The 11,168-nt window shown below is 39.3% G+C and overlaps 1 protein-coding gene across 1 annotated transcript; it reads right to left on the bottom strand.

Annotated features, from left to right (window-relative positions):
* Positions 1–662: 662 nt before the first annotated feature.
* On the bottom strand, positions 663–9,875 carry aqp11 (aquaporin 11). The gene is made up of 3 exons (XM_056478578.1): positions 9,095–9,875; positions 7,459–7,575; positions 663–3,940 (listed from the first exon to the last, which is right to left on the bottom strand). Exons 1-3 carry the CDS (start codon positions 9,690–9,692, stop codon positions 3,828–3,830), a joined length of 828 nt encoding a protein of 275 aa, XP_056334553.1. The 5' UTR covers positions 9,693–9,875; the 3' UTR covers positions 663–3,827.
* Positions 9,876–11,168: the final 1,293 nt, after the last annotated feature.

Here is an 11,168-nt window from a genome sequence, read left to right as displayed (position 1 = left end):
CAGGATTATGACAAGTGAAGGATGAGTAAATGACAGAATGTTCAGTTTTGGATGAACCATCCCTTTTAAAGTGGGCTAAAAATACTGCTTTAGCTCATTTTCAGTGTTCAGTAATTGTCAGATGATTATGAGACATCCTTGTTCCTGTTTAGTTCATTTCCTGCACAGGAGATAACGCACTTTATCTGTGAATTCAACCTTCAAATTTCTTCAGAATCAGAGATATGAGAAATGATGCTCCGTCTGAAGAAAACTGAGCCTTTTAGTTATCCGCCAACCTGATTTCACCATGTAGGACATGTTCCTGGATTAATATCGATGTTGATCCTGGAACAACATGCCAATCAGACACGTTTACTGTTTATGTTAAGTTTAGGCCTATGGTTCGGTTTATGCACTTCTACATGATTGTTATTAATCTTTTATTCCCCTTTGATTTTGGGAATAAATTACAGTTATGCAAATATTATCATTTGTTTTACCTGACCAGTAACACTTTGAACTTTTCCAGCAAACATACTTGTGTTTTATAGCAGCTCTATGATAAACTAGACACCTTCCTTCAGCATATCTGTAACTTCACTAAAGCTCAAAGGTCCGTCAGAAACTATTTCACAACAGCATGTTTGAGCTCTTGGGTTAAACAAACACCGAGCCACATGTTTTCATGACAGGTTTAATTATAAATATATTCACTACAACTTCATTTCTTGTAATACAACAATGTGTTGTTTCATATTTCACACTCTGCATTTGCTTGTAGACGTGGCACTCTATCTGGTCTGCTTCACCCAGGTTATTTAAACCAGGAATCATCCAAAGGCACTGCAATATTGCACTTAAGATTACTAAGACTACCATACAATCATTTACCCATTACTAGGTAAAATGCATCGCTATCAGAATGTAATATAATATATAGTATCATACAGTAACAGTGTTTGAACACTTACTCCAGGAATGTCCATTTGTTAGCATGCAGTTTAACCCTTGTGTTCTGTTCAAACTGACTACCCTTTCGTTATGTTCGGGGTTATTTTTGCCCCATTGACTTTCATTATTATGACATTATAATGATTATTTTGATTGCAAAACCATGACATCATATAGTCATGCATTATTGATTGTTGGTTGTTTTTTCCTGTTGAGAAGAGTTAAATGTGTCATTTATACTGTTGATCATCAGCTGGCACCATTGACCCTTTAGATAGGCCTGTGATAAACAGCGTCTGGCTTTTATATGGAGTAAATCAGCAGATTATAGTGTGCCTGCAGAAATACACTTACTGTGTTCTGAGAGCTGAGCTGCTTATTTTGATTTTCTCAGACATATTGTCACGATCACCAGCGATCCTGTTTAGTCTTTCCGTGTATTGATCCTTCCCTTTTCCGTTATTTATTCTTTGCTGCCTGTATTGACCATTCGCCTGTTTTTGACAACGATCTTGGCTTACCGTAATGCTTCAATTTGCCCCTGTTTTGACAGTTGCGTGCCTGATTAATCTGTTTAATAAACTGTGTGTGGAAGCTCAACTCCTGGTGTTTCTGAAGCATTTAGCTAATCCAAAATCATACACAAAACAGGCCAACGGTCAGTACAGGCGGCAAAGAATCAATAACAGGGAAAAAAGGCAAGGATCAAAACATGGAAAGGCTAAACAGGATTAACGCTTCTTAATGCTACAGGATAACAAGACTCAGCAAAGTGCTTGTGTGAGTTAGATGCATATGTAGTCTATGTAGCTTTGTGTGAGTAATCAGTGGGAATCAGGAACTGGTGTGTGTGCGAGGTGCATGATGGTATTTGTAGTCCAGTTCAGTGACAGATGTGTAGGTCTTCAGCGATCTGCAACCAATAGATAAGCTGGTGATCATGACTCATATCAAGGTGTGTGCAAAGGTCTTTCTCTCTCTCACACACACACACACACACACACATATATGATATACTCCGTATAGAAGACAGAAACTAAGCTTTTTTTTTTGCACTGCAACTGATCAACAATAAAAATAAAACATTTGTACCTCTTCCCAACAGGAAAACCGGCAACAATCAACAATGCATGATTATATGGTGTCATGGCTTCCAATTCAAAAGCCTTCTTATAATAGAAGTCAACAGGGCAAAAACAGCCCCCAACATAACGAAAGGGTAGTCAATTTGTGTAATTTTTGTAATGCATTTTCTCAAAATATGTGTCAAAATAAGATTAGCCACCAAAAATCATTCCATTTGCTGAAACACAGAGAAAGTTATGGCCAAATTAAGACTCAAAATCAGGACAGAGTGGATCAAAACATCCCCAACAGCACACTAGGGTTAAAGTGATAGCTCACCCAATAATAAAAATTGACTCACTATTTACTCTCCCTCAAGTGGTTTCAAACCTTTATGAGTTCCTTCATTCTCCTGAGCAAAAAAAATATATTCAATAAAAGCTTAAAACCGTAACCATCGACTTCCATAGTAGGAAAAACAAATACTGTGGAAGTCAGTAGTTTCCAGCTTTCTTCAAAATACCTTTTGTGTGTGACAGAAGAAAAAAAAAACTAAATAAATATTTAAAACAAATACATGGGGTTAATAAATGATGACAAAACTTTCTTTTTTGGGGAACTATCCCTCTAAAGGGGCTGTATGTAGAATTCACAAACGTATTTTAGCGACACCGGTGGACATTAGGTGAACTACAGGCAACAAATTAAGGCTGATTTATACTTCTGCACGCTGTTTGTGTTGCTCTGCAATAACACTTCCGAAACACTTGCGGGTGTTTCGTTTTTTCTGAGCGCTACCTTAATGTTCAATAAGAGAAAACTCGCACATTCAGAGGTGGGAATTGGCGGACGTGCAACAACTTCAATCATAAGTTGAACACAAAACAAAACTTTCCATCTGGAGCTCCTTCACGCGACTACACACTTGTAAACACTCGCTCCATTGGCCTCGCGGCTCTCAGCACCGCCCACAGTCGTCACAGCTGCATAGCTGACCAATCGCAGAGCTTGTGCTACATGTCATTGTGACGTGTAGTTACATGTTTCGAGAGGTTTGCGTCAGCGTCAGCCACGGCGAGGGCTATGCGACCGCGCAAAGGCTGCACTGGACCATACGCGTGCGCTTGATGCCGAAGTATAAATAAGCCTTTATTGCTCATGCACACGAGTCTGAACGTGATTCAATGCTCTGATATATTTACAAACATTACGTTTAAATACTTGTAAATATTTTTTGAATGAATTACTGACAACGAATAACAACACTGCTGAGAGCAACATGTAGTTGAATACGTTTAGGCTTGATACAGTACTAAATTATTTCTGTTTCCGCTCGGGATGTTGGTTATTGTAATAATCAATAATCAGTGAAGTCATTAAAGTCTTAATCATCCTTCTGTGTCTTTCGCATGAAATGACATCTACATGCTTTTATAGAGAATCAGACATGTTTTTTTAATAAGCTGTTCGCATATCGGTAATTAAAAAGCTATTAATATGAAAACACATACATCTAGCCCCTTTAACAAGTAAATGTTGTGCAACTTATTTGCGTTTGATTCCAGTTTGTGGTTATCATATCAGTGTGCTTGAATGAAACGTTCCTGTAAACCTGAATTTCAGAATCATTGTGCTTCATGTTTTCATTTTAAGACATTTTAAAAGCATGGGAAAATCCCTCTAAAATCTAAACCTTTATGGTGCCTTAAGTCTCTTTCATTATTACTTGAAGAATTACAGTGTCAGAGATTATCTGTGCAATAATCACAGCATTGTAACTACATGTGCATGAGAAATCAGTCTCTGATTGATTGGAATAGCGACTTGTTTCACTTCATCTTTTTCTTCTTGAGTCCATTAGAGTTCAGGTGCTGTGGAATTGTGCTTTTTCCAGAAATGGCCGGGATCAGTTTATCAGAAAGCAGCAGAGAGGCTGTCATACCTGCGCATGTGACAAGAAAAGGGGAAAGAGCTGAAAACACAGGTGTGACGTACTGTAGATATCTTGCTGTTATTAAGAAGCTGTGATTTAATAACAGATTTAAATACATCTGAGATCTTAAACCTTGTTGTTTTTTCAGAATATTCATTCACTAGTAGGGTTTGGCGATGTTGACCAATTTGGCATCTTACGATGTCTAATGTGAAACATCGCGATGGACGATGGCATCGTGGTCGTAGGCTGCGGTGAATTAATTATTTATAAATGTTTTCGTTTTAAAACTAAGACGTATTAGTGTAAACGGGGCCTCAGTGTGTATTTTAATCATAGACTGTAAAATATATGGACGGAGTATCCGTGATGTCACCCATAGGTTTCTGAACACTGCAAAAGAAGCTACAAGTAGGCGTGGCGAACCGTCGCCATTTTGTTCGCGCGTCATCGCACCCACGGCGGGATACCAAACAAGGGCAAAGAGGCGGAGAGTGAGCGGAGCTACAGACGCCTGCTGGCACATTGCTTAGACCTGGCAGACAGACTTTACTTTGGGAGAAACGCTTGATACTTTATTACCTGCGACTCGTTTGTGTTCTGACCACATGTGCTTGGCTGTACACTATATCAATAAAGTGTTTAGTCTTTTAAAAACACTGTAGTCATACACTGAGCCACTAAACATTGTTCTTATGATGTTTTTCTACAGGAGGAAAACGCAAATTACTTCCAAACACTTCAGATATAGTGTGTGTTAGTAAATGCAAGACTATTGATGAACTCCAGCATAACACTGTATGATAACGCTTCAGATGACTGTTCTAGAGCCTACAGCTAATCAATCTATCACATTTTGGAGTGCTTTACAGGTCTAAAGAAAAATATTAAGGATAAATGATCTTAAATAAAACAAATACATTTATAGAGATGGTGTATAAGTATATAACTTTACTCACATGGGAAACGGAGGTCACGTGAATGGTTTGTGAGCACAATTAAATGCACACAGCATCCCATATCATCTGATATTTGTAAGAAATAAGTCCAAAAGGCAGCTGACTGTGTAAAGCCACATAAAACAACACAAAAATACGATGAATATGCCGAGATCAGTGGCTAATCTGCCGGATTCAGCTGAGGTGAAGTGACGGCGACCAGCGAGACCTAGCTGTCACTCAAGTGGCCACGCCCTTAATTATGCAAACTTAATATAACCTAATATAAAGGAAATGGATGAGTTATAAAAAAATTCACCCCCTCACAGTTATCATGAAGGGTAATATTAGCTATATGAACCAAAATGGTTCTTTGTACCAGGCTGTAAACACCTTTTTTCTGTTGTAAAGTTGGCCATTCTAACAGTGGGCTCAATTGAAATTTGCTCTATTATGGAGCCAGGACTAGCGGAATTTTGATGAATTGCAGTTTCAGTTACTTCCATATTGGCTTCCCGAGGGAGAGCGGGAGGTTGCCGCTTGATTGTAATGAGCGGGTTGCTGCTGTGACGGGGGCGGGGTGCAGGATTGCAGTGCCGGCTCAGCATCGGCGATGGACGATAGCATCGTCTGTCGACCCCAACCCTATTCACTAGCCATGTTTCCAACCAAAGATGTGAATTAAATTTATGCACAAAGCTGGTACGTCGCATAAAAAATGTACAAATAAAGCAGCGCTTCCGTCCAATGGGTCAAAGAGAACAAAATCGTCACTTCCTGATAAACTGGCGCCAAATATCAACAGTAAAAACTGAATTTGCAGCGGTGGGAGAAGCTGCGTGAATCTTTTTTTATTTAATAAGTGACTTGCGCCTCAGAAGACAATGCCGACACACAATGAATGCGTTTGAAGGCGTCAGACACGGAGCACAGACGCTCGACCATTCTGCAGGTAATTAATAATATAACAACACTCATACTGAAATTGTTAAGGCGTTTTAGAATAACCAAAACAACATTTCAGATGTTTTACAATCGGACAAACCAGCAGGCTGACCCCTTCACACACATTGGGTGCGTTCGACATGAAGCACAGCTGCAGCCGGTGATCAACGATATTAGCCGAGCGCAGGCGGGGCGGAGTTGAAAACGGAGCTGTCAAGCAGGACAAATTTCAAACTACAGCTGATCAAATCATCATAAAGCAGGTAAGTGGCATTCTAAGTCGATCTCTCTCTTTTGTATGTTGTAGTGCTGTATTTATACCATAGTAATCTGCTAGTGTTTGCTTTGGCTTTTTTGGCATTAATTGTGGTGATCTCCCGATGGCAACAGAGAAATACTGAAAAATCTCTATAGACTGATGACATTTCATGATCTTAAAATGTGAGCAAAATCAGCTGTTTTGTCATCACTTTAGACATTATGCTAGAGAATCATTCAAACACTAGCTTTAAAGTGACGTTGGTGAATGAGCATGGGTTTCTGCTGTTCTGACGTCAGCTGCAGATGTGAATGAATGGTGGAAGAAAGTAGTTCCTTGTACGAAAAGGGTATTTGAGACTTTCTGTGTTTGATTTTCTTTTTTATATACATGATTATGCTCTCAAACTATTGCATAAACGCAATATTACACTCGTAGCAGTGAGATATGGCTGTATATCGTCAGTGGTGGAACACCGGCAGCCTCGAGCCAACGCACACCTCCCACCAGTGCCGATGTAGAGCCATATCACAATGCTACTTGTGTGATATTGCTCATGTATATAAATATATGCAAAACAATTCTGTGTGTGTGTATATATGTGTATATATATATATGGGGGTTGCCACAGTGGAATGAACTGCCAACTTATCCAGCATATGTTTTACGCAGCGGATGCCCTTCCAGCTGCAACCCATCACTGGGAAACACCCATACACTCTCATTTTCTCTCACACACACACACACACACACACACACAGGAAACAGTTTAGCCAACCCAAATCTCTTTTAGTGCATGTGTTTGGATTGTGGGGGGAACCCACGCCGACACAGGGAGAACATGCAAACTCCTTGCAACCTTCTTTCTGTGAGGCAACAGCGCTACCCACTGAGCCGCTTGTGTATGTGTGTGTGTGTGTGCGTGTGTGTGTGTGTGTGTGTGTGTGTGTGTGTGTGTGTATACACACAAATATTTTATGTATATATGTTTGTGTATATGTAAATTGCTTTCTTTCGTGTCTATATATTTACAAACATTTATTGTGGATGGGATTAATCATCTAATAGCACTAGCAAATGTTACATGTTGCTAATGTTAAAGTAGATTGCTAACAGACAAAAGACTGGAAAATTTAACGACTCATTAAGGTTAATTAGGATTAGGATCTGTTCATGTTATAGGTTAAAATTAGTGTCTAAATTACTCTATATAACATTATAATCAATAACAATAAATATTCCAACACTAAAGACATTTTTATTGATTTGGCTCATTATTTATTAATACATGTTAAGTGTTTACAGGATGCGCTTGTGTTCCTATCAAGCTGTTTTTTCGAACTCCGGCCTTTAAATGTCAAAGTAAATGTTGTAATTCTGCTCACCTAGTACTGGTCCCATCCAGTACACAAAGCTGTACTCTGTGAAAGTGTTTCCAGGACAGGGGAACTGTATAGAGAAGGCCAGTGCTGGGTTGAACACTGCGCCGGTGAGACGTCCACCTTCACAAAACACAACACAATCCAGCTTCACTGCATATGGGAACATTACTGAGATACTACTAGACACACTCTGCATTAAAGGAAGACTCCTTGTAAATAGGCTCATTTTTACAGCTCTCCTAGAGTTAAACGTTTGAGTTTGAACATTTTTAATCCTTTCAGCCAATCTTTGCGTCTGGAGGGTGCACTTTCAGCTTAGCTAAGCATAGATCATGGATGATTTTCCTATTTAAAGCTGGACTCTTCTGTATTATTTAGGGGTGCAACAATACAGACTTGTCACAGTTCGGTTTGGTTTTCCATTTAGGGTCACAGTTTCAATACAGTTCAGATATGATATGTACCTTAAAACAGCAGTCAAATAAAAATACAATAAAAAAAAAACTACATATACAAAATGAATACAATATAGCAAGGATACTACTAAAATGAAGTGCTTTTCAATTACATGAACTGAAAAATGTCAAATTTAGCACTTGAAACTATCTTTACTGTATAAGTTAAATAAAGGTTATCCAATATTAAGCTACAGTAGGCTAGATAGCTAATCAATTGCCATATGCGTATTGAACTGCGGAGCTCGTACTAAACAATTCGATATTTTGAGTATTGCAACATTTCTGGTAGTTACACTGTAATAAGCGCAATAAAAAATGAAAAGTTGCTATTTTGTAGGCTGATATTGTTAGTAACGATACTGTCATTCTGGCGGAATAATCAAGGAACTATGACTACATCTGTGCAATGATATTACACAGCCTAAAAATGATGGATAAACAGTTGAAGTATAGATAGATGAATGGATGGATGGATGGATGGATGGATGGGTGAAAGGATAGACTGAGAAACCGATGGATTGATGGATAAATGGTTAGGGATGATAGATAGATGGATGGATGGATGGATGCATAGATGAATTGAAGGATGGATGGATGGATGGATGGATAGATAGATGGATGAATAGATAGATAGATGGATCGCTCGATCTATCAATTGAAGGATAGATAGATAGATAGATAGATAGATAGATAGATAGATAGATAGATAGATAGATAGATAGATAGATAGATAGATAGATAGATAGATAGATAGATCAATTTAAGGACTGACATATATAGACAGACATGTAAATAGACGGGTGAATGGATGGATGCATGAATTGAAGGATGGATGGATGGATGGATGGATAGATAGATAGATAGATAGATAGATAGATAGATAGATAGATAGATAGAAGAATAGACAGATATATATAGACATATAAATAGACGTATGGATAAACAGATTGATGGATAGACGGTTATAAAAGCTTAGATGCCTGGATGAATGGATTGAAGGATAGATAGATATGTAAAAGCATAGACAGATAAACAGATAGATGGATTGATGGATAAACAGTTATAAAGCATAGATAGATTGAGGGATTGATTGAGGGATAAAGGATGGACAGACAGACAAAGGTGTGGATAAAGAAAGATACAGAAGTACAGAAAAGCCTAAATCCAGTGTTTCTACAAACCCGCATAGACTAGAGTGGTGATGAGCGCCGCCACCGCCGGCACGCGGTATTTCTCCTCCAGTTTCTCCGTGTTATTGACCGCGGTGTGCATCACGAACGCGCAGCTCAGCTCCACCGCGGCGGCCTGCAGTACCGGGGCATTAACGGGGCTGCTTGAGCATCTGAAGCCCGTCAGCGAGTGTCTGTGGTGCAGATCAGAGAGAGCCAGAGCCCAGGCCACGGGCATCACCCACCGGGACACCACCGCTGCGGTCAGCTGGCTGGAGACTCTGGCCAACGCGCATCCCCACGGCAGAGTCCCGCGGCACAGCAGCTCCAGCGCGCCGGTAGGGTTGCAGATCGCGCCGCGGAATGAAAACCCGTGAACCACCGAGATGATGAAAGTGAGGGTCAGTCCGATCTGCGGGTCCAGTCCGCCTAGCTCCGCCAGCAGCTTCAGCTCATGCGTGCACGCGCACAGCTGAAAAGTAGAAATAAACTCCAGCATGTAGATTATCCATTCCCGATTCGGGAATAGATATAAAGCCGTCCTTCTCGCGAACTCGCTTAAAACTACAATCCCCACCAGGATGGATAGAGAGACGGTGAGATCGGCCATCTCTCCGTCCTCGCTGCGGATAATCGTGTTCAAAAACTAATCCAGACAGGCAACTTTTGAGCAGCCACGCCCCCTTTCTGATACGTCAAAGCACGTAAAATCATTAATAAAACATGAACCAACCGATGATTATCAATTTGGATGGATGAATAGACAGGGTTAAAGGGATAAACAGATAGATGGATGGATGAATAAACAGTTTAAAAAGGACTAAAGGATAGATAGCCACGTCCCCTGCGCCACTAACCCCGCCCACGTACCCCCAATCTGCGCAGTCTACTATGGCAAAAGGCGTACCTCATGAATATTAAATAGCATTGCTTCATTACTTTCCTGGAACGTCGAAGCATGAGGAAAACCTGAGCCAACCGATGTTTATCAATTCGTCAGCTGACCAGCGCACTTCAGCCAATCAGATAAGCTCACTGAGAGAATGTCTTGTTACGTAAATAATATTCATGAGGCTATCCTTCACTTCAGTAGGATTTGTAACGAATGTAATCTGGGGTTGCCAGAGATTACATTAACCCCAAAATAATTTAGAGTATAGCCATTATATCAGATGAAAATGTGTGTATATATATATATATATATATATATATATATGTATATATATATATATATATATATATATATATATATATATATATATATATATACACAAATGTATATACACATATGTGTGTGTGTGTGTGTGTGTGCGTGCGTGTGTGTGCGTGTGCGTGTGTGTGTGTATAAATATCGTTTAAACCAGAATTAATTTTACTTTCTTTAATAATATATTATTTAGTAATACAAACGAAAAAAAAATATATTTTAATTATACATTTTGTGTGTGTGTGTGTGTGTGTGTGTGTGTGTGTGTGTGTGTGCGTGTGTGTGTGTGTTTGTTTTTGTTTACAGTTGAAACTTAATAATCAATGTTAATGAGTGTTTCTCCACTTCACAAATTTAGCACAATAATATAGTTAACGTTTATTTTATCTATATATTTTTTATCTTCCTAATTCCTTTTAATGACTTACCTTATTTCATCAATTATACCATAATTTTAATATCTATTCTTGTTTTCGTTTTTTCTGTTGTCTTTAACAGTAATCCAAGCAAACGAACTCCAAGCAAAGATAAATAAATAGGGAAATAAATGTGGTAAAAATAATAGATATAAATATAAAAATAAATAAACGCATAAATAAATAAGGCATTATCGTGGCGCAGTGTGTAGCACGATCGCCTCACAACAAGAAGGTCGCTGGTTCAAGCCCCGGCTGGGTCAGTTGGCATTTCTGTGTGGAGTTAGCATGTTCTCCCTGTGTTGGCGTGGGTTTCCTCCGGCTGCTCCGGTTTCCGCCACAGTCCAAACACATGCGCTATAAGTAAATTGTCCACAGTGTATGGGTGTGTATGGGTGTTTTCCAGTACTGGGTTGCAGCTGGTAGGTCATCCGCTGCGTAAAACATGCTGGATAAGTTGACG

Source organism: Danio aesculapii, chromosome 18 (assembly GCF_903798145.1).
Source record: "Danio aesculapii chromosome 18, fDanAes4.1, whole genome shotgun sequence".
In the NCBI taxonomy this organism is placed as follows: Eukaryota; Metazoa; Chordata; class Actinopteri; order Cypriniformes; family Danionidae; genus Danio; species Danio aesculapii.
This window is presented reverse-complemented; position numbering and strand designations above follow the sequence as displayed.

Excerpts from the sequence above, each read along its gene's own strand:
- aqp11 (XM_056478578.1), bottom strand. The coding sequence starts at position 9,692 with ATGGCCGATCTCACCGTCTCTCTATCCATCCTGGTGGGGATTGTAGTT. Across the intron at positions 7,576-9,094 it reads CACCACTCTAGTCTATGCGG|GTGGACGTCTCACCGGCGCA; the intron begins GTTTGTAGAAAC and ends TGTTTTGTGAAG. Across the intron at positions 3,941-7,458 it reads CTGGATGGGACCAGTACTAG|GTATGACAGCCTCTCTGCTG; the intron begins GTGAGCAGAATT and ends TCACATGCGCAG.